We start from the raw sequence: 23474 nt of genomic DNA, 5'->3' as shown, positions 1-23474 counted from the left end.
TAGTTCTGCAGTCGACCCAAATATTATTTCAGGGTTTTCATCAAATCATACTGTTGTTTTCTGCTCCTGCTGCATCAGTATGTTTCCCAGATTGACTCTGATTATTATATAGTCATAATTCAATGAATACGCTTGACACACACACACACACACACACACACACACACACACTAAAGACTAATATTAACAAAGGGAATGTGGTCACACAGCAGCATCAGTTAATTAAGAAGAGAGGTTTGCTACTTTCATTAGCCTAAGCAGTTTTTTAAATGGTACCCAAAAGTCATACTTGTGTAAAAGTTAAGATATTGTGTTATACTATTACTTTGGTACAACTGAGGTCACCATTATGAGTAATACTTGAGGAAAAGTCTTAGTAACTGAGATTAAATGTACATAAGTATCAAAAGTAAAAGTAAACTATTCATATATTTACATGTAGATAAACTGTATTCTATGTATCATTCTATGTATTTTTTTATCCGACTGCCGATAAAACTAGATCGTAATCCTACTGACAAACCAACCAACCAACACACAAACGGACACAGGTGGAAACATAACCTATTAAATACATTTTAAAATCCTCTACTTTGGCTCTGATGCAGCAATCTGCAAAGTAACTAAAGCTATCAAATAAATGCAGTGCAGTCAAATGTACAGGATTTGCCTCCAAAATGTAGCAGAGTGGAAGAATAAAGTAAAGTCTTTTAGCATTTTGAAGTAATAAGAACACAATGAAATGAGACAAGAGAAAAAATATCTTAAATCCTTTAATAGTTGCAGTGATAATTATAAATAGGTACCATAGCACATACATACCATCATATATACACAAAGATGTGTCAGTCTGTTGTATAAAGCTTTGAGACGTTTATAGGCTTCTTCAATCCAAATGTTGGCACAGGTCAATTATCTGAACTGTATTTACAGCACAACTACTTCTACATGTATTTAAAAAGTTGGCAGCGCCCCCATGAGGTGGGGGTGAACATGATAGTAACAAGTTCATCTTGAAGTACACAGAAAAAATGACACCGTGTGAGATCACTACATGACATTCAGAGTAAAAGCCTGAGAAATTTGATTTCCTCACATAAAAAAACAAAAACCACAACACACATACTTTGGTTGTTGCACCAACAGGTCAAGTTTTGTTTCACTGCCAACGACAGTATAAAAAGAAATCAGGCTTAAGATTTTCTTTTCTTCTCTCTCTCTTTTTTTTTTCATACAACCTGTTTCCAAAATCCAGTCAAGTACAAATGTAGAAATATATGTACAGAAAAACCTAGAAACCTGTTTTTATAAGGCAGAAGTGCTTTTCTGGGGTTGTACATGTTATTATTGAGATGAAACACACCTAAGAGTCAAAACTCAGCAGGTTTTGTAACACATCTACTGTACCTACAGTATACCTTCAAACCATATCACCCGTTTATGTAAAAAAAAAAAAAAAAAATGTTTTTAAACGTTAGAGTTGTGTGTTCGGTGTAACCTGAATGACAACTGTGGAAGAAATCTATGACTACATCTAAAAGTACAGGGATGCTAACAGGTTTTAACTATAGTATAGTTCCTTATTTTGTCTTTGATTACTGATGATGATTTAAGTTTAACGTTTACACCTCATCTACACCGGCGTGCCATGAAGGCAGCACGTCACATCAGCAGCTCCAAGTGTCTGTAAGTTTCTACACCGGATCAACCAATCAATCATTTACTTTAGCTCGTAAGTGGAAACAAACAGGGAAACACTTCTTTCCAGAGATTTTGATTGGTTAAAACGTCAGCGTATTCTTGATCACTGCTGAATCACTGCTGAAAAATGCAGCTGAAACACAGCTGGCGTAGACGAGGTGACAAAGAAAATGCAGAGTAAGATAATAAAGAAGTCGATCCTGAAGAAATCCTGGGAGTTTTCTTCTCAAACATAATACAGAGATAATTACAGAAGAATCACTTTACATTCCAGACCTGTTATTTCACCACCTTGACGAAAGACATTTGCATCTTTACCTACAATGATGACTCATGTGTTTGTGCATATAATGACGAGAGACTATTAATATTCATGCTTCACTACTTACACAGATCCTACAGGCTAATCCTTCAGGCAGTGATGCATCAGAGCGGCTCTTCCTGTCTTAGCACCTTTACAAAGTGTCAGTCAATAGCTCCAAGTAGATTTTCCACCATTTTTTCAGGGTTAATATCGTCATTATTCAACCTTATTAATTTGTGTTTTAATGAAATTGATATTAAATGAGTTCACACATGACAGCAAAGTACTTATAACATTTGAAAAGTCCTATTTTATGTAAACATGTAAACTTAATAAGTTTAATTCTTCAATTTGCACTATGAAAAGGGATCAACTGTTCATTTACCTGTTGCTTTAAGGATTTACAGCTCATTAATCAGTTTGACATAATGCCATCACTGGGCTGAAAGACAGTCGTTACCATCTCTCTTAAATGTAATTTGTTTCTATCATGAATTCATTATTGTAAGTTTAACATCACAAAGCAGGTTGTGAGATCAATTATCCAAATTATATTAGTGGATTAATGACTTTACTTAATAGTTGGGAGAGATAATTCATTTTATTCCCAATGCTTTATGGAAACGGTATTTAATTTGAGCCACACAGCTCCATAGTTATGTACTCCAAACTGTTGGATTAGGAAACAGTTTCGATGTCTCTGTTAGTGGGGCAGAAAATGTCAAATTTGGCCTGAGGATGGTGTCGAGAGCTCACGTTAACTGACAAAAATGGTTGTCCTCTGCCTCAGGCGTGTCACCCTTATGTACTCGAGCTGAGCTGTGCCTCGAGCTGAATGCTAACCGCAATGTTTTGCATGTAACGCGTAGCTTGTAGCCTCTGTGAACACACAGGGTCTCAGTTTGTTCGTGGTGAAAATGAATGGAAAATTTACTACAGAAACCAGAGAGCAACCAGAGAGGAGGAAGCAGACTTTTTTTTTTTTCAGCTTAGTTTTCTGAGCTTGGCGGACATCAAACAGACATTACATACAGACTGCGCACCTTATCTACACCTCTCAGAGCTCCTGCCTGCAGCAGAGTGCGTCTGTGGCCTCAGCTCATCTGCTCCACGTAGGCAGACAGCAGAAGCAGAGGAGGCAGGAACTGTTCTTGTTTGTTCACCACTTCAGTCTGACGTGAGCCGTTGTGGTAGGTGCCTGAGAGTCCAACAAACAGACTTTGATCACGATCGTGTGACTGAACATTAAGCTGGTAAGTCCAACCAGGCTGAGTAAACAGGATTATGTAAACAGAGCAGCAGCAATCTTCCTCAAAACATTTCATATAATATTTTTGTGATGAAAACTGCACATCGACGGTGGACAAGCGCTGACTGGTCTGACATTACAGCTTTACTGTGGTATAAAAATGAATGGTTATCCTATCCTACATATTAGTCCAGTATGAATAATTTGTATTTGCACTTGCACTCACTTGCAGAGACGAGGTCCATGTACTGGCAGACGGCGTGAAGCAGCAGTCTCTCAAAGCTGATTCACAAACACAAACAACAGATCAATGACTCACCGTCCTCTCACCACTCAAAACAATCACCCTGATCCAAACAGAGTGAACCAGTGTCCCAGCGTCGATCAATACAGTCAGTCTAAGTGTGATTTTAAGGCCAATTATTTGCCAGGAGTGCTCACATCCCTTTGTTGTGTGTTGTGATGCGTTTCCAGCAATGACTCTGCTTCTTTGTGTGGATCATAGACAGGATCCATCAGTCAGGAGCCGGGCTTTCAACATGGATATCTGTCAGGCTGCAAGTGTGTTAAAAGAACAAATGGGCCGCGTCGATGGTGTTGTTTTGTTTCAGACATGATAAACGATCCAGGGAGCCCAGTTTGACGCCAAAACACACCCCTGCAACCCTCACTGTATCATCTGACTGGGCTCATTCACTTAAATGACAGGGCTGCGTTTTGTCTCGCAAGGCTGAAGCCGTTCTGAACACGGGCCAACACCGCTAAAGGACGAGAGCTGATAGTGAGCAAGTGGACTAAAACACCTGCCATGATGTAAGATGTCAGAACCTACAATCTTAAAATTGTCCAATTTTTTCCCAATATTTTATTTAATTACTCAAAAACTGTATATTTGTAGAAAGAAGTATTTAATGTACTAGAAGCCTGTAAGCATACAGAGTATCAGCAGCGTTCATAAAGCTACGATATGGTCTTGAGTTATTCACTATCTCACACTTCTTTCAGTAATTCCCCACCTGAAAGAAGAATATAAACAAGGATTTCTACCTGCTGGCGAGGTTGGTCGTGTAAACTGAGTGTGGCTGAGCGTTGAAGAAGCCTAGAAGGTTTTCCTCAAGTGCTTCCAGAGTTCCCTGCAGGTGACAAAATACAGGGAGAAAGATGAGATTGATATTGTCGCTTTGTTTACATTGTTCACATAAGAATGTCACCAATATTGTGGTCAACGTGACGCCAGGATAAAAAGCAGGGTTTGTCTACCATTTAGAGACGCAGCACCTCAATATTTTTAAGGATATTTCCAATGACTTGCTCTTTGAAATGATGTACTTTAATGGCATAAAAAGATCTTAAATTGACAATAATATCGTTTATCACATTTATTTCTGGGACAATATATCATCCAATTAAAACTGAAGTTATCATGACATGGCTCTGCATAGTCTTACGGCTTTAATAACTTCAGTCAGATTACAGGAACTGAGAAATAATCAGGAACTAAGTGTTTTCCGGTGTCTTGGTCAACATAATGTTTGACACCATTTTCTGAACAGTCAAAAATACCCAATGACAAGATAAAAATCTATATAGTCTAATCAAAATGTGGTTATTATATCACCATAGATGGACAGAAGAAGTTGTGGTTTTGCGATCAAACTTCATGTTAAGCTTGAAGCCGCTGTACGTACACAGACCGATATGATCGCTGACACATCGTTTAGACACGACACTCACCATGGGGATTTGTTTCCGTCGCAGAGTCGCTCGCAGCCTGCGATCAATTCTCTGGAAGCATTCCTGAGCAGTGAAGGCAACGTTTACTGTGAAGTAGATGGGTGACGGTCAGCCAAACAGACACACTTAACACAACCAGGACACAAACCGGCACACGAACCAGGAAGCTCACCATTCCTCTCGTCTTTTGGGGGCCGGCTGGTGGTTTTCTTCTTGGCCACCTCCTGCTCCAGCAGAGACAGCAGCCTCTCCTGCTCCTCTCCAGAGCAGTTCATGAAGTCGTTCCATGGCTGAAACATCAAGAGAGGAGTTAGGTCTATTCTGGCTTTTGAAGGGAGTACAGCGTCTGATCTGCTGAAGACAACTTACCTCTATGTAGTTTCCGTTGGTGCAGGCCTCAGTGAAGATGGATGGGATGGCCGGGTTACTGCAAACCTCGAGATCATCTTTGGAGCACTCATCTCTCTCGAGAAGATTAGCAAGGAAGCGTGCTGAATTTCAGAGAAGGAGAGAAGCGATGGAGGGATAGTGTTGATATAAGCAAAGCTTCAATGACAGATTCAAGACTTTAAAGTGTTAATTACTGAGAGAAAAACATACTTTGGGGGTTTTAGCATTTTTGCTGCAGCAGTGATTCAATGTAAATGCTCTTTTCCTTTGTTGAATGCTTGTCCAGCATTGTTCAGCCTGCAGTGGATGACAACATCTCATAAAGTGATCATGTGAAATGAGAGCTTACTGTTCTCCTGCCGGCGGAGGCTCTTCTTGCCTTTGGCTCGTGGAGTGAGGTCAGAGTTGCGGATGGCTTGGTTGATGTAGAACTGCTTCTTCTTGGCTGGAGACACTCGCTTGGCGGGAGAGCTGGGCAGGGAGGTGCATTTACGCTCCTCTATCAGGCTGCAGAAACACAAGAAAAGATGCAGAGTTGGCCAGTTTAGCCACAAAGATCCTGAAGAGGGAGTATCAGCTCCTTAAGTCTGATCAATTTTAATTATTTATGTTCGAGTGATATAGTTAAATTTTAAGGTGTGCTCACTTTCTCAAGCTGCTGCATATATTATTCAGTCTGTGATTATTTTACATTCCCAAGATGTCTTTGGGCTGCAACTGCCGATTATCTTCATATTAGATTAGATTTCACAATGTTGGTTAGTTGTTTAGTCCATAAAATATCAATATATATTGCTTATTTTGTTCAACCACCGGCCCAAAACTCAAAAACTCTTTAATTACCATCATGAATGACAAAGAAAAGCAGCAAATCTTTATATTTAAGAAGCTGGAAACAACAAATGTTTGACATTTTAGCTTGAATATGCCTGGCGATTCTCTTTTGTTCATTTCATAGCTAAATAAGAGTACATGAATGTACACAGAAATATTCATTCAGCTGTGGGTTACAGGCAGATTGGCGATAGTGAGAGGCACAGCACACGAGAGCACGCTTTTCTCAGCAGACGGGATATGTAAGAGTTTTGTGTGACCCAATTTTCATCCATTTTGATGGATGAGTTTTTGCTGTGTGCGCTCTTTGATTTTGACATTTTCTTGAGCACTCAGGGTGCAACGCTTCAAGCAGGAGGCGGATGCTATCTGGAATAGCTTACTGCAGAATGATGGTGTAAAACGGTGCATCTATATGAGCATGCAGTATATACACCCTCATCTTATTCTGCATGTTTGCAAGAACACACCAAATAACTAAAGTCACTAAAACACCCTAAATCAGCTGTTATGGATGTATAGCCCTCCTTTACAGTTTCTGTTTTATCCCTGCAGTATGCTCGTATGGATCAGAGGCAGTAAGCTTCAGATGTAGGTCAGTGGGCTGTGTGAGCAGGACCGCCTCTGCTGGGTCTTCTGCCTGTGAGCTGCCAACTTGCTCAGCTTATGCCATTTTTAGCCTGAGCCCTGCTGGCTGTTAAGCAACACTACAGAAACATAATATGATGTAACCTCTACAGTAACTGGGTTAGTTAGCTTGGTTTGTGCACAGCGAGATAGCATATTATTTCACAAAGACATGCAGACATTAGCACGCTTGAAACTTATATTGCAAGGCAGTGGCCTCATATACTTTCTGCACCAATTTTAAATATTAAAATGTTTCTTTCTTAATCATACTTTGTCTCACTTTTGAAGCTCGAGCTGTACACGTTAACAAGAAAATACTGTGACTGAGATTTAATGTGTGAGAAGCCAAGAGCAAGGCTAATAAGCTTATTTGTTTGTAGAGACACCCTGACGTGGTTTATATTTGATTTAAAGCCTGCACGACAAGCTAGCTTAGCTGCCAACTGCTAAAAGGCTAACAGGGAAAAGATAACAGCGGCCCTTTAAAACATGACTATTAACGTCAACCCAACTAGCAACTATCAATGTTTCCAGTTTTACTGATCAGCAAGAAAGCTGGCAAGATTTCAGCTGATTTACAACCGTTTATAACTCCTGGTGTAAAAAGCGAAATTAGCTATTTAAAGGGAGTTGTACTTCAGGCTAATGCTAACTAGCTTGCTACTATTAGCTACATACTCACATATAATCCTGTTCCTCATTGTTGTTTGTCAAAACGACCATCTTATTCCAGCGAAAACAAACAGAGAGAACCCAAGCTCTGGATTTGTGTGTAAAGTGTAAATAAATAAATGCACCTGGGAGGAGAACCTAGAGTTAAACAGTGAGTATGTTTGCTAGATAATCTTGAGTGTAGCTAGCTCCTTGGCTGCTAGCTCGACAGTGGGCTGAAGCTCCAGAACACAAATAGCTGTTGTCCTCCCACTACAGACAAAGAGGGGAGAAAAAGTGAGAGCTCTCACTCTGTCTCCATGTAGTCAGAGTATTTCATAGCATTTTTAGTTGTGTTTTTTGATCCAGTTTCTGACATTTCATCTATGTCTTAACATAGTTAGATTCAATGTGTAACTATTGTAGTTTAAACCACAATATATATATTACTATTTATAAAATAGCTGCATTTTCTGCAATGTCGTGTTTTTTTAAAGGTGCAATATGAAAGAATTTAACTTGAAAACAATTTTAAAAAATAACAAAAAATATCAACATAATGAGAAGAAATGTCAGTTTTGTACGGAAGCCCTAAAGGGCCATGCATTCATACATTTTATTTCCTCTGTTTTCCCGTGATAACGAGTTAATTTAATTTGTTTACTCGAGATCTCGAGTTATTATCTCGAAATTACAACTGCCGTTTTCCCGAGATAATGGGATAATTTCCTCGAGATCTCGAGATAACGAAACTTTGTTTTCCCGAAATAACAATATAATTAATTTGAGATCTCGAGATAATGACTGTGATATGATAGGCCTGAGATTATGGAGATGCCCGGGACCTCGTAGCTGGTCAGCTATGTAGTCAACGACGACATCAGGCTCACTTAGATTGCGCTTTATAGCTGAAGCCTTGCTTAACGTCTTTTTAGATTACGCACACTAATGTGTATATTATCTGTAATAGCAAGGCATAATGCTATTTCAGCCTGTGTCAGGCCTTGATTGAAAATATATGTGACACGGTGATCGATATGCTCCTGCTCCTCTGACATTGCTACACTGAATGATGTTTCCTGCAATGATTTAATATACTACACTATTTTTGTTTTGTTTTTTGTTTTCTCAAGATCTTGAATTAATTATATCGTTATCTCGGGAAAATAAAGTTTCGTTATCTCGAGATCTCGAGAAAATTATCCTGTTACCTCGGGAAAATGGCAGTTGTTATTTCGAGATAATAACTCGAGATCTCGAGAAAACAAATGAAATTAACTCGTTATCACGGGAAAACGGAGGAAATAAAATGTATGAATGCATGGCCCTTTGTTGTGTTTTTGGAAAGTTGTATTTTCTGAAATGTCATTGTGTTTTGTGAGATGTTGTGTTTTCTGGAGTGTTTTCTGAAATGTTGTTTGTTTTGAGCCTCAGGGCCACCGTAGTCTGGTGAGAGTGAACCAAAACAGTTATAGACAGTAAAACCTAAACTTGGTCTTGGACCCACGTATCCTCCTACTAATAATAAACAAATGTAAGCCAATGTAAACAAGCTTTTTTTTAAGTTAGCAGTTCATACACATGTAGCTGCAACATACAGATACAAAAGCGTAAGACTGGATTGCTGGAGGCAACTTTTTTTTTTAAACTTCTAAGTGATTCATCCTGTCAATAGACAATCTTTGGCAAACTCATTAAGTACAGTCCTCTCATATTTTGCAAAATAAACCCACTGCTCCCTCCATTATCTGTATAATCCTGCATCTTTGAGTGGTTTAGCTCAAACACTATGAGAATCTGAAGCAACAATGACCTTTTTCCACTCATTAATTGTTTGTGTGCATGTTACCATAACAGCCAGTTTAACAGGCTGCCACAGAGCCTCCTGATTGTTCTGAGCCTTTTCTCACTGCTGCTGGTGAGAAACAGAGTCTGTGAGACAGTTTTTTTGCAGAATACAAAACACTGTGTTTGGACATTTATTTTTTATAAATAAGCTTTTTTTGAGAGATGTTTGGAGGATACCAGAGAAGACTGTCAGAGGTGACTTTGTACAAATTTCAGGATGTGGAAAGAGAAGAAGACAAGGATGGTCAAACCAGAAAAACATGAACCAGCCTTTTGTCCGATGATCGTGGAATCAGTTCCCTCAATATCCAGGATGAGAAGTGTGAAGTCAAAGGAGAAGATTAAAGTCACCACATCGAGAAGCAAATGCCTCACTGCTACATGTGAGACGTCAGAGAACGTGATGAGGCTTTGTGTCAACCTGATGCCTGTCCTGGCTGCAGCAAAGGAGCCTGTAGAGGAGGAAGGAGCAAGAAAACAAGAAACCAGCACCAACAATGACCCGTCTGTCAGCGAATCAGTGGAACAAACACAAGATTCTCACACACGATTACATTTGGACATCGAACGACCACTAAGTCCTCACTTTGTGCTGCCACCTATCACTCAACCCAAACCAGCTCCTGAGTGTTGTGACTGTCAGAAGACCAAGAGGTGCCACACACCTCTACCTCCCATCAGTTCACCCAAGCAAACCAGGACCATCTCTTCAAACTTTGCTATAAAGAGCTTTGGAGGCGAGGGGCCAGTAACAGGACAAGAACCAAACAGCAGGCCCTGGATAGACAACCCACTGTTCTCTAAAAGTGTGAGTAAACAACAAAGCTGACAATGTCACGGACAATGAGCACGTGAGGGTTTATATTGTACCTTTACTGGCAACCAGGAGGAACTTCATCACGATGGGCAGCTCTGTGGTTGAGGGTAAACGATTGAGTCAAAGTTTAACACAAGAGGAAGTTGTTAGCCAAGTAGAGTCGAAATCACCCAGGTTTTGAGCAATGGGGAGTTTTAAAAGCGTCTTCCCGAGCAATGATTGAGTCACTGATCAGAAACTACACGGAAAACCACATGTTCCCCTCAAACAGTCCAAACACACTGCAGACCTCTCTGTCTACCCAATAAATGTGTAAACAGATACCTGTCAGTATCAGTGTTAATATTTCATACATATTAGCCCGAGAGATGTTTTTCTACAAGTGCTTTTAGTTTTGATACTTTCACTACATTTTGTTGTTAATACTTACATACTTTTACTTGAGTATTTATACACTGGTGTTAGTACTTTTACTTAATGAATGGGTCTGAGCACTTCTTTCACCCGTCAGACACTTTACAGCTGACAAAAACACAGAGTGAAACAGGATGACACTGAACAAGTTTTGAAAAAACCTGATTTTAAATTTTAAAGCAATTTTAAATAGGAGTTTTGTTTTCACACTACAGCTGTCTGACTCTCCTCTCTTGTTCTCTGCGCAGAGATCTCCTGAGTTTCGTCTTCCTGACATCTCCTTGTCCAGCCTGGATGCCCTGCTGCAGACGGTCACACAGAAACTGGGGAGGAAGAGGAGAGGTGGTGCTGAAGGACCGTGGAGACGTGTCCAGTCTGATCGTCTCCTCATGGCTGTTAGTGAACAACGTCTGGGAGGGAGGAGTGTCGGGCAGCAGATCAATCACTGCACAGAGGACGTAAAGCCAGCCAACTTGTATGTTTGGTGTTTTATTAGTACAATTTTAATGTTAGTATTTATTATATTGTAGCTCTATTACGAAAGGGGAAATAGATTATCAGGGTAACATTATTATCCATTTGCTTAGACTAACCCATTAGTGTAATTACCTTTAATGGCCATAAAAAGTATCAAAAATGTTGTCACTTAAAAAGTTCTTGAAGTAGGTTTACTATGTATTAATGTGTGTGCATATAGTTTTAATCACGAGTAAAGTTTATTTATCTGATAAATTACTTGTCCATTAACTTTAGTTTCTCTTTTTCTTCTAACAGTGAAGCACTAACAGAAACATCAGTGTGGGGACGTGGAGTCAACAGACACAAGAGCCTCCCTCCACTTTTCTCTGCACCAAAACAAACGCTCGTCCTCAGCATGACGAAGAAAAACCTCCTGACTGCCAAAACGCTGCGGTGATGGATCAAAACCAATAAACTGCACTCAACAACACACGGCACAAAAAAGATACAGGAAACAAAGTTTTATTTTCCTTCAGGACAAAACATTCACAACAGACATTTAGCCTTTTTTTCTATACTAGCATATTTCAGTATATAATGTACATCTAATAGATAAATTCACGTTCAAGTTGAACTTTTCAAACATAATAAAAGTACATTCAGTAGAACAGACTTTCATTCTAAAACATCCACCATTTTAATCATCCAGCATCATTTCAGGCTTTGTATGATTTCAGTTTAACCTTCTTAAACATTATATTTTAATACAACAGTTGGTATTTTGGGATGAAACCCTTTGGATACTTCATGTTTGTCTCATGCTTACAGTTACTATGGTAACAAACTTTTGAATATGTAACACTACCTTACAGTGAAGTAAAAATCTGCTTTGGACATTCAGTCAGCTGTGTCATTTTTTTTATAGGAAAAAAAAGAAAAACAAACTTAAAATAAAAAAATGAAGTAAATAAAAAAACAAAACATCTGTTTACCAAAAACAATGTAGCTGCATCTGGTTTCGATAGTTTGAGCTGTTCAATATTTTTTGGCGTGATGTAGAAGAATCTGTAACGACACGACACAGCTAAAACTGTCGAGTCACACCGGTGTGTCTGGCCTTTTTCGATATATTTGAAAAATATTTTAATATCTTGTGAATGAAGTTTCCAGAACTTTCAAGAGCAGTGTGGGAAGCCTGGATGTCCATTTTCTCTCAAATGAAAAACAAAACAAAATTGCCAGTAAATACCAGATAGAAGTAGAAGTTGTTTGTCCTCATCATATGTAATACCCTCTCTGTTTGGACAGTGACACTTACACAATGACAAATCACATGTAATAAATAAAAAAAGACATTCTGACAGATAAAAGACAAAAAAAGTCTTGATTTACAAAACAATAACACTTTTAAAGTTAATCATTAAACATTTAAGAGGTATTGAACAATGAACTTGCAATATGAATTCTCTCCTCGTAAGAGACAATGATCAGAAACAACCCCTCATCAGCTGTTTTATAAAATACATCAATAATCATCTTATATTAATGATCCACAACTGTTAGGGTTATCAGTGTTTGCAGCATTTTCTTTTTTAAAGTGCTTTCTTCAAGATAAAGATGAGATTGTGAGGGGTCTGATGATTGAGCCCTGAGGAACACCACCTCTTGTTTTAACATCCAGCTTTGCATAATATTGTTTCAGGAAAAATAAACCATGACCTTTGGAGTGATTAGATTGATACAGAAAGAGAAGACACAGTGTAAGATGTATGAACCCAAATAAAGGGTATAAAGCTACCGATCTGTTAACCAGGTGAACAAGGCACCAAAGCCATTTTAGGAAGCGGTAATGGTTGTTTCTTTCTACAGATAGATTCACCTCTAATGCCTCAGTTTCACCAACAATAACAAGTCCATCTTTTTCACTGTGCACTGATCCATGTTGCATATTGAGGATGCTGCTAACAGTGAGCAACATTCAAATGAACATCAGTGAGTACTAAAAAGATTTTAACTTTAGTTGGTGCTTTGAGCTTGTGTTGCAACAGCCCCGGTCACAGTGCACTGTCTTGTGTGTTGCTGTCGACTATAAAGAGAGCAGAAGGATCTTTACTGGAGCTCTCTGCTCTGTGTTTGGACCCACTGGATTTACTGGATTCTCCCTGAACTTCACCGTTACTGCTCGCCTGATTCGTCTCCTCTGGCCGAGGTATTCTGGTCATCGCCGTGCTGCTGCTTTTTTCTCCTTTGGATTTGCCTTCTTTAGATTTGGCCTTGCTAGCTTTCGCCTTCTTGGATTGACCCTCTTTCGGTTTGCTGTCAGATGATTTCCCCTGCTGCTGTGGAGTCTTGATGGGCTCAGGGGGTGTGACTGGCGGTGGAGGTTGGATGGTGGGAGGGTTAATCCTGACCGGCAGCGCAGTCTGGTTGGTCTGTGCTGGTCTGTTGCCGACGACCACCTCTGTGAGGACGTCGTCGTCAGTCTGCTCCTTGGCAAAGTTGACAAACACCTACAGAAACGAACCAAATTCAGTGTCACATTAATTCATTCTTTAAAGTGGCAACAGACAACATTTCCCCCCTAGCATTGCTGTTTGCAGTTTGCTTGATGCTGCTGTGGCAAAGACAACTGGATTGTTTCCATTTTCCTTAGAGTCACAAATAACAACAACACAGAATAAAACCTGAGTTTATTCAATCATTTAGTCTATAACAGAAATGGAGCGCAGATTAACCTTCCTTTTCCTGGGTGACCGCATGCCCAGTGGCAGACAAAACTGTAGTGACAGCAAGGTTTATAAGGAACTTGTTTATAGAGTTTTTGCAGTGTGATGGAAAATAGCATCATCTGAGCAACTGACACATTGCCTCACTTCAGGATATCTGGGATGGATGCAGAGCTCTACTTAATTGTATTTAAAGAAGATCCCCGATCGTTTTAAAGAGACAGAATGTCTGAAAGCTTTCATCCCACTTGTATCGTCCGCCTCACCTGGTCCAGGGTGGTCTGTGAAACGGAGAAGTCGACGATGCCGAGCTCCTCGTAGTTGTTGGCCAGCATATCAAAGACACGAGCCAGGCAGCAGGCGTGTGAGGGCAGCTGGTACTGCAGCACGTTCTGGTGCCGCTCCTTCAGCTCGATGCTGGGAAATGACTTCTTCATATAGGCGCTGATGGAGCACGAGTCCGGGTCTGATTTACTGTCTGTCAGACGGAGGATGATGGTGTAGCCATCACCAAACCTGGAAAATAAAGGACGGAGGGAAACAAAAGTCGAGATTTTATATGTGCTGTTGAAATAAATACAGTTTATTAGAATTTGGTCAGTGCACAAAGGACTGCTTGGTTTTGAGCTGAGGATCTTCTCTTCTGTAATGATTTTGTTTCAATGCCATTAATTATGATGATGTTTAAATTGAGCTAAGCTCTGTTGAGATAGACGGTACACCACGTCCTTGAATACTCTCTTTGGTGATCTCTTTAATTCACAACTTTTCAGACCCTGGCTGCTGACCTCAGTCGTCTCATGACTGTAAACCTCATCAAGTGACTGAGTCAGCTGCTTTAGTGTGACAGTAAAACTATCAGCACACAGACAGTTGTTCACAGATCTCTTCACCTCCATGTTGGACAACAGATTTATCAAATCAGGAAGCAAACAGGGCCAGCGTAAATGTAGCAACTAATACAACTGAGGCAGGGTAAGGTTAGGCAGCGTGGGCACAAATCTCCAACATTCATTGACTGAGAAACTGTTAGTGGATTTTGACTTGTATTATTGAGGTTGAACAGAATATGTTAAACAGGAGAAGATAGTATGGTGTGTTGTGTTTACCTGTTCTTCAGGTGTTGTACAGATCCGAGACACTGGAATCTGCCGTTGACCATGATGGCCATTCTGGTGCAGAGAGCCTCACATTCCTCCATACTGACCATGAAGGCACAAGATAAAACACATTAACATGTAACTAGACTCAAAACTGGATGTGGTGGGTCATCCAGCCATACAGCCATGCACTGTATATGTAAGAATAATGTGGTGCACATCTCCTCCTACCTGTGAGAGGTGAGAACTACAGCTCTTCCCTCTTTGGTGACGCTAAGGATGCAGTTCCACAGAAACCTTTTGGCTTTTGGGTCCATGCCGGTGGTGGGCTCATCCTAACAAGAAGAAAAGAAATCAAAGCATCAAGGAAAAGACTAAGCATCACGTTTAACAGGTGATATTCTCTAAGGTTCATCTCCTCCAGCTGTTTGTGAATCTGTTCGATTCTCACCAGGAATATAACAGGCGGAGCGCCGATGAGGGAGATGGCAGTGGAAAGCTTTCTCTTGTTGCCTCCACTGTAGCCGCCAGCCTCCCGCTCAGCGTACTGGGTCAGTCCCAGCTTCTTCACCCCCCACTGCGCCACCTACAGGACAGCAGAGAAGGTACAGTTCTCAATATGATCCTGCACAGTGGAGCTGTGTTTAGATATCACATAACTCAATGTCTTAATTTCACTTCTGAGTTGAACTGCTCCTTTACGTTACCTTGGCGACAGACTCCTCTGGTACTCCCCGCAGGCGGGCGTACAGCTCCAGATGTTCCCGACCCGTCAGCAGGTCGCTGATGGCGTCAAACTGTGGACAGTAACCCATCAGCTGGTGGACTCGCTCCATCTCCGTCAGCACACTGAGGACAAGAGGAACACAGTTTCACACTGCAACAACAACTACTGCTGTTGTAGCTTTTTTCAAAGTTCAGGGATGATATTTGAGTACCAAATATCTGAATAGTTGTTACTGAAAATCTCATTATGTTTTGCTCACAAAGAAGAAAATGCTTTTTTAAAAAGTTGAGTAACTTGTTCACGGAGGAGCTTCGTACCTGTGGTGATGAAGGAAAGCTTCTCCGTAGGTGATTGCCGTGTCTCCGGTCAACATGCGAAAGGTGGAGGTCTTCCCTGCTCCGTTCACCCCCAACAGGCCAAAACACTGCAGGACACAGAAAAGACACAACAGCAACAAAAAGTTACAAATATATCTACACATCCAGCAGCTGTTGTCAGCAGCTACGACCATTTCCTTGAGTCAAACATAGCTAAAATATAATAGATGTTTCTCTTTAGTCGTGGTTGTAGCAGTAGAAGCAGCTGTAGCAGAGCTATATTTACAACAGCAATTGAAATATTAGATTGAGAGTATCCAAAGATGTGACTTATAAATGGAATTGGCAGTGATTTACAATGTTGATCTAGAGCAGCTATACATGGCTGACAAACAAAAGTCAGACACTGTATGTGTTTTTATCTTACTATGATGTAATGAGTGCATCTTTTGAAGTGTCTCACCTCGCCACGAGGAATCCCAAGGCAGAGACGATCCACTGCAGGCTTCCTGCCCACCTTATAAACCTGCAAAACAAGAAGTTCTTTGTTTTATGATCAACTAGGAATTCACAATGATGCGGTCAGAGCAAGATGTCTGCCAGTGTAGGATCAGTAGAAGAGGTTTATCAAGAAGTGCGCTCTCAGTGTGACTGAACACAGTGACTGTTTGTGGGAGTGCAACGAGATTCTGTGACAGTTTACTCATGGATTTTCAGTAATTCTAATAAAAAGACACAAATGTGACTCTTAAAAACAAGAATCTTTGTTATCTGAAGGCAGAGATTTGCTGCCATCAATGAGGCAAACAACAAAAGCAGTTACAGTTTTACTTTTTGAGCCTGCATCCTGATTGTACCTTGCTCAGGTCGATCATGGTGAGGATGTCTGATTGGGCTTTGCCGTTTATGACCCTCTCTCTCTCCCTGGCGACGTCCTCGTCCTCTGGGCCAAGAGGAGGCATCTCAGGCTCAACCCACCATGGCCTGAACAGAGAGATAAAAGATCACCCTGAATCATTTAGTTTTACTAAGAAAACTATCAGTCTCAAGTTTCTACACAGAAATCATGAACATTAATTTATCTTATCTGCTCCTTTTGAAATCATTTTGGTTCAGATTCTGCCACTATGTTCCAAAAAAAGCCAAATATTTGCATCTCACTAGTTACCTGTTATCACCGTATATATGGCTGAGAAGTACTGGCATCAAAAACAGGAAGGGTCTTCTGCCCATTGAGAACTTGTTTTAAACATACCTGAAGCGAATGAAGAACTTGTACTGCAGCAGTATGGTGAAGATGAAGAAGAAAACTCCTTCAGCCGCCATTGCAAACAGGTTCTTTCCTACAAAGTCCCACTGAAGAGGGTCCAGAGTCTGCTTCGTGCCTGGAGGAGGAAGACATTTTTTAAATATCATTATATACCATAAGTCCTGTGTGTTTGCTACAGTCTAACATATAGTTCAAGTGTTTAAGTATTCATGCAGTAATGTTCAGTGGGATGCTAACAAAAATCTCCCTTGTTCAACGAAACAATATACAATATACTGTACATTATATATTCAAACTGTACTGCACAATCTATTCAGAGGTGTACTGTATGTACCCAGTCTCTGGAAGGCGTCCGCCATGGCCTGGTTTTTGGCCATGTCGATAAGTCCTCGTCCCAGGCAGAAGTGAGGGAAGATGAGAAACACCTTCTTGAGGATCCTGTTCACCTCGTTCAGATGCTGGAAAGAAAAAAATCACAAAGAAAATGTGGACTAGTTAAAGGAGCAATAAATACAATGATTTTTTTGGGGCACAGAGTAACTTCACTCAAGCTCACCTGTCTCCCTCAAATAATGAATCTGTAAAATTACCAAACCTTTCAAGTTAAGAGCTCAATGTGACTGAATCGACTGATGAAGGTGGCGTTGCTGTTATGTATAATTATATATTTGCTGTATAGTTTCATGTTTATGCATACCCGGGCCTCGTTTATCTTATCGTTATCATGTAGCCAATAATAAGGATGACTAAATACCTCGTCAACAAACAGCTCCAGGACAAATGTGGCAATGCTGCCGTTGATGCCGATGAAGAGGTTGATGGAGGTCAGAACGACATAAGCTGTGCTGGGAACGGTGAACACAAAGGATGCTGGGTACATCAGAGGGGTGATGGACCACCTAAAAAGGATAATTAATTATGTTATTCAATTATTTAAGACTGATACATTACTTTTAGTAAAGACCACGATCCAGCTGGGACACTGTTTGTATATAAAAATGACACAATTGTGTGTCACAACAGCCAACTGAAGTAACATGGAAGTGATTTAAACTTTTATTTTTGGCTTGGGGGCTTCTACAATATTATCTTTGGTGAATGAATGAGACAATTAGATTAAAATATGAAGACACACAGATCAATATCTCTGATCATTACCCATAGAGCAGCAGCAGCAGGACGAGAGCAGGCAGGTTGGTCTCTGAGACGTAGGACTGCTGCTGGAAACAGATGAAGATCAGCACCACCATGGTGGCCGGGACAGTGTAGTTCAACTGACAAAATGACAAAAAGAGGAAGTCTTACATAATCCATACATACAAGGCCTTAAATCGCTTAAACGTGGCTCCTCTTTGCTCCCAAGTACTGACCATGTCCCAGGTGAAGTTGGCCAGCCAGTAGAGGATGGGTTTGACGCCGCTGACAAACTGAAGGTGTTTGGCTTTGCTGACTCGCTCCTCAATCAGAAAAAGGACGAAGCTGGCCGGCACAAAGGACATGGCAAAGATCACACAGATGGAAACCAGAACGTCCACAGATGTGGTCATCCTGAAAGAGAAAGCAGGAAAAAACACATATTAAAATAGACAAAATATACATTGGGGTACTATGTTTTTGCCAACTAGTGCTTTGTCCTCCTTCTTTACTTCTGATAATCAATTTATAAATTCTGTTCAACTTTTTCAAGGTGGTATCTGTAAAACTTGTAAGTCGACAGATGCTGATATTTTTTTTATCGTTTTGATTTGCTTTATAAACATTTCAGTTCAATTTTAAAAGCCATTGGTTTCCACTTAAATTTGTTAAAAAAAAGGCATCTTTATTGCAGCTGTTTCCTTCAAATTGTACTATATTGGACTTAAAGTGTCCTGATTAAGCTGAATCTACCTCGAGACAAATGTCTCAAGGTAATTTAACAAACACAAGATACCAAATCTACCAACATCAACCTACAAACTGCACAGCAGTGAACTAACATGGCCATTTCAGTGAGTTGTTCCTTGGTGAGGTTGAGTGGGTGGTTGTAGGCAGTGATGCCGTATTTTCTTCTCTCTGAACCTGGTGGGAGACTCGCTCTCAGCAGGCCATTGTTCATCACGTTGACAAATGACACCATGGCATGCCATCCTTTGTTATTGTACCACACCTGAGTACAGCAAAGAGACATATTTTTCATCATAAAACTCAACTGCAGCTGTTGTTGACAGAAAAAAACAAAGATATAGCAAACAGCTACATGGAGTCACTCACACACACAAAACACGTAACTTGTTAATTGTGTCTTAAAGAGGTTTTATGTTCGATTTTACCTTTAAAGAAAAGATGAAGAGAGAAGACAAACACATATTTAAACAAACACACATTTACCTTGACATTGTTTTCACTGTTCAGTCCTCCTAGAAATCCCGGCAGTCTGTTCAGCAGATGATCCAGTGAACTGTTCTGTGATCAAAGAGCATCAAGAAACATTAAGAACATTCAGGAAACAGCAGCATCAGCTGACCGTGTCTTAAACCTCATGTTTACCTGTGGAACCCGATAACGAGTCCTGATCGCCATGACTGAGTCTTGGACATGGTGGACCTGAGATAGAGTCTGGGTGGCGCTGCCCCCGAGGGAGAAGCCTCCGTACCTGCAACACAGAGATGACACTTTATTTATGTTTTGGAAATCCACAATATAACAGGTTGTTTCTTGCCTTTAGAAAAGTAAAGTTCAAACCTCAATAATAAAGAACAGTTTTTGGGCGCCTGACTGTCCTGCCATATGTCATTTGACTCAGGAGAACCTCAAGTTTTAGTCGGGCTCATTTGCTTTGTCGGAGAATGGATGAATTTACCAGACTTAAAATTTGTTTTTTAAAAATCTCTTTACAAAAGATATACCTGGATGTTAAGACTTCCATATATTTTTTTGTCTACACCTGACCTTTCCTAAGCAAGGTCTTTAAGGGTTAAACAAGTCAAAAACTGATATCTGTAAGTGCAGCAGATATTTTGCTTCAAAAATGATGTTTTATTCCAGCAGCTTACCTGAATTCATTCACCCACTTCTTGGTTTTTAGGCTGTGAAAGAAACAGAGTGAAAAGATGTATGAGAAATATTCCTGAAAGGAAACACAGAGATTATAACAGAGAAATAAAGACCCTCATTGTTCGAAGTACAGCTGCAGTAACTGATATTGAAAACATGTCATTCCAATATGGCATTCACTCCAAAATGACCCATTTTATTATCTTGAAAATTACATTTCCAGTCTTATATCTGATATCATCAGAGACAATTTGAGTCTCACATGATGTTCCGATTACACAGATACTCTTTGTTATGTCTCCAAGGATATCACCTACTGGCAGCTTCGATATAAAAGTCAAAACAAAATTAACAAGTTTGAGTCATAGAGTATGGAGGCTACAAATAAAGACTAAAATAATGTATGAATGCCTTTTTGCATTAAGAAATAATACTAAATACATTTTTTACAATTGTGTCACTTTCTACATACCACAAAAAGAGAAATCAATGGTTATGTATTTTAGACTCATGCATTCATTGTCAGTTATCATACTGAACAAAAGTAATACAATTCAATTGAATAGAAATACAAGTTATTTTTTATTTTGTTTAATGAAGTACCTTTTCTTGAGGATCTGAGAGTAGGTTTTCACCAGGTAATCTGAGATGTTATAGCCTGTCAGATTTTGGAGGACGTCTCCAGTCAGCCTCTTGATCTGAAATCCAGTGAAGATGTGGACACATGCTGCAATTTATTTCACCACATGATACCATAAACAAACAAACATTTCAAGAAAATGCTACAGAAGATATCAGCTGTGTTTTGGCTTTATATTATTTTCAAATTAGCATCACATATACAGTTTAAATTTAAGTGAATCATTCAACTGCTTTCTGGATTTAAGTCCGTCCTGACCTGTGGAGGCGGCATTCCACCAGCACCCTGCGGGCAGTCGGGCAGCATCCGGCGGACGTCCTCAGTGCTGCACTGACAGTCAGGTGAGGGTCTGTCGCTGCTCCAGTTGCCTCTGCTGAACATTTGCCAGGTGGAGTAGACGACCTGTGGTCGCATGTACAGGCCACCTCGCTCAGCTTTACACTGAGGACTCCTGCAGGAAGAACAGGGAGTGAACCTGGAACCTCTGCTCCAGGTAAAGGCTTGTGTGGTTTAAGCACTAAAATGTTGCCTGTTTGTGATGTTTCTGAATGTATTTTAATCACCAAACTTCCTGTTTCATCTCCTATTTGTAGTAATTGAGTATGAATATTTATAAACATTGAACATTTTTCAGCAATTTTTTGCAGGATGTTTAAGATCCTGATGCCTCAGAAGCATGTGTCCCACTACCTTTACTACTGTTTCTTTCAGATCATGTTCCTTCTGACGCTGCTGAGACAAATTATTGTATTTATTGTATTTAACTTACGTGCTGTTGTCTTCTTCCTCTTTCTCCATGCACTTGGTACCAAAACCTGGCCGGTCCAGCAGAGCTTCTAGCAGGTTCTCCATGGCGGGGTTCCCAGGCGCATCATTGCTGTAAATACCAAACCACAGTTGAGGAAGCAAGTCAAAATAACAATAACAAAGCATTCAGCGAAGAGAACAACCTGTTTTTTCACAGTATTACACCTTCAGGAGTAGACCAAACTATGTCACAGCAGAAGAAACTGATAAAAATCTTCTCTACACAAGCCTACCTAAAGAAGGTGAACTGATCGCCATACATCCACGGCTGCAGCTGCAGGGCAGGATACTTCCCAAATGGAGGCACGATGAGGCTGAAGAGCAGAGCGACTAGCACGAACACAGCAGGCAAGACAATCTGAAGCACAAATCAAAACATCAAAATCAACTAGAGATGACAATGACTGACAGCCAATTCACCACAGAAACACCATGAAATAAATAATCGACAATTGTTTTAGGCAACAAAACAACAATCGACAGGGTTGCATTTTGAATCTATCTGCCGTTTGTCTTCACCTGAGCGAAGAAGCCCCTACGGCTACGCCTCGCATAAAGCCAGCGTTTGATGAAGAGAGCCCTCAGCTGCTGCCAGGTCAGCCACCAGTCGGTCACAGGGATCCCACCTCGGCCATCTCCACTCAGCAGGTCTGTCTCCTTAGGTTCTGCAAGCAGGAAGAAACAGGGTGAGAGCTGCTGTAGACTCCTTTCGAAACTGATGGAGACTCTTTTCAGATAAGAGTAGAAACATGGCATGACAACTGACTCAAGTGTTGTGTTTCCATTTCATAATGTTTTATCTAAAGGCAGTCGTAACTCACGGTCTCCCTACTACTACTGAATCTGGTTTAAACGGCCACTAAAACTGAATTAATTGGCTTTAGTGGAGAGCTTGTGTCTTATTATGGTTATAACTGACATTTAATTCTACAGGGAAACTAAAGAGACATTGAAAACAAGCTAGTTCAGTATGAAAATGTTGATGTATGTGTTTGCTTTCAGAAACTTTTAATTAGTTAAATCCCCTATACTTGTCAACTCTAACAGGTAGAAAGTGAAATTAAAAGTTTCCTTTTTCAAACCAATGGTTGCTTTTCAGTCACTGATGTTGATATACCTTTCTTACGAAGCCTTTTCCTTCCTGGCAGCATTATGGAAACAAACAGCAACAGTTGGAGACAAAACAGCAGACAGACAGTACATGCAACACAGTGTGGTATGGACATAAAACTATGTGTTTGTGAGCGTGAGTGTGAGTGTGCATACCTGTTTCTGGTTCTTCTTGTCTCTCTTGTCTCTCTGTCCTCTGCCCAGCTGATGGCTGCTGCCTGTGCGGAGATTCGGCCTGCCACTCTGGTTCAGCATCCACGCCGGTTTCCTCTGCCACTCGCAAAAAGATCTGAAAAAAAGACATTCATTTCAACTTTCAACAATCTTTTTGCCAGTTTTGAAAACACAAGAATTTCCTATTTTCAGTTCTTTAGGCCCTGATAGTGAAGCTTTAGGCAGCAGGTGGCAGTAAAAAAGCACCCAGTATTTTAACACAAAGGTCAGGAAGGCAGAGAGTGGGCGGCTTATTCACACTGAGTAAACATACCAGGCTCAGTAAGTCCACTATCAGGGCTAATCTGATGCTAACATTAAACCCATTAAGATTCTGGCTGCGCCACAAATATCTAGTCCTCCTGAGAGGACGTGGCTGAGCTCCTTGTAGATCACACTGATGAGACGACTAATGCCCCACTATGGGTGATTCTGTCACGCACACACACTCTAAACACACATAGCAGCAGGTAAGGTTAATGGGAAAGTGTTTCAGGGCC

General features: G+C 40.4%; 3 protein-coding genes across 6 annotated transcripts in view; 1 reads left to right on the top strand and 2 right to left on the bottom strand.

Moving 5' to 3' along the window:
• Positions 1–757: 757 nt before the first annotated feature.
• r3hdm4 (R3H domain containing 4) lies at positions 758–7905 on the bottom strand. 2 transcript variants are annotated; one of them, XM_084355873.1, is made up of 8 exons: positions 7525–7903; positions 5728–5885; positions 5358–5479; positions 5161–5278; positions 4989–5074; positions 4302–4387; positions 3481–3536; positions 758–3203 (listed from the first exon to the last, which is right to left on the bottom strand). In XM_084355873.1, exons 1-8 carry the CDS (start codon positions 7563–7565, stop codon positions 3100–3102), a joined length of 771 nt encoding a protein of 256 aa, XP_084211999.1. In that variant the 5' UTR covers positions 7566–7903; the 3' UTR covers positions 758–3099. The 2 variants fall into 2 exon arrangements, with proteins under 2 accessions (XP_084211999.1, XP_084212000.1); XM_084355874.1 differs by lacking the exons at positions 758–3203; positions 3481–3536 and adding an exon at positions 3568–3809 and having other exon boundaries at positions 7525–7905.
• Positions 7906–9416: 1511 nt separating this feature from the next.
• On the top strand, positions 9417–11488 carry LOC311259045 (uncharacterized protein; the record flags this gene model as incomplete). Its single annotated transcript, XM_084355871.1, has 3 exons — positions 9417–10149; positions 10821–11047; positions 11347–11488. The coding sequence occupies exons 1-3, from the start codon at positions 9559–9561 to the stop codon at positions 11486–11488; spliced, it is 960 nt and encodes a 319-aa protein (XP_084211997.1). The 5' UTR covers positions 9417–9558.
• Positions 11489–11537: 49 nt separating this feature from the next.
• abca7 (ATP-binding cassette, sub-family A (ABC1), member 7) overlaps positions 11538–23474 on the bottom strand; it is a 28260-nt gene continuing 16323 nt past the window's right edge. For 2 of the 3 annotated variants that reach the window (XM_084355864.1, XM_084355865.1), the window contains exons 26-50: positions 22918–23050; positions 22769–22792; positions 22171–22316; positions 21885–22009; positions 21614–21721; positions 21103–21295; positions 20808–20902; positions 20204–20236; positions 19698–19803; positions 19539–19613; positions 19148–19317; positions 18542–18719; positions 18330–18445; positions 17926–18070; positions 17506–17629; positions 17157–17286; positions 16759–16885; positions 16365–16427; positions 15902–16008; positions 15565–15706; positions 15309–15443; positions 15089–15192; positions 14867–14959; positions 14024–14273; positions 11538–13541 (exon numbers count right to left, since the gene is read on the bottom strand). In XM_084355864.1, coding sequence (XP_084211990.1) covers positions 13086–13541; positions 14024–14273; positions 14867–14959; positions 15089–15192; positions 15309–15443; positions 15565–15706; positions 15902–16008; positions 16365–16427; positions 16759–16885; positions 17157–17286; positions 17506–17629; positions 17926–18070; positions 18330–18445; positions 18542–18719; positions 19148–19317; positions 19539–19613; positions 19698–19803; positions 20204–20236; positions 20808–20902; positions 21103–21295; positions 21614–21721; positions 21885–22009; positions 22171–22316; positions 22769–22792; positions 22918–23050 — 3378 coding nt within the window. In that variant the 3' untranslated portion in view covers positions 11538–13085. The remainder of the gene's footprint in view (positions 13542–14023; positions 14274–14866; positions 14960–15088; positions 15193–15308; positions 15444–15564; positions 15707–15901; positions 16009–16364; positions 16428–16758; positions 16886–17156; positions 17287–17505; positions 17630–17925; positions 18071–18329; positions 18446–18541; positions 18720–19147; positions 19318–19538; positions 19614–19697; positions 19804–20203; positions 20237–20807; positions 20903–21102; positions 21296–21613; positions 21722–21884; positions 22010–22170; positions 22317–22768; positions 22793–22917; positions 23051–23474) is intronic. The other variant, XM_084355866.1, reaches the window with a different exon arrangement.

The sequence above is a fragment of the Pagrus pagrus genome, assembly GCF_965226575.1.
Source record: "Pagrus pagrus genome assembly, chromosome: 6".
NCBI classification, from domain to species: domain Eukaryota; kingdom Metazoa; phylum Chordata; class Actinopteri; order Spariformes; family Sparidae; genus Pagrus; species Pagrus pagrus.
Note: the sequence above shows the minus strand (reverse complement) of the source record. Positions and strands in the feature narration are given on the sequence as shown.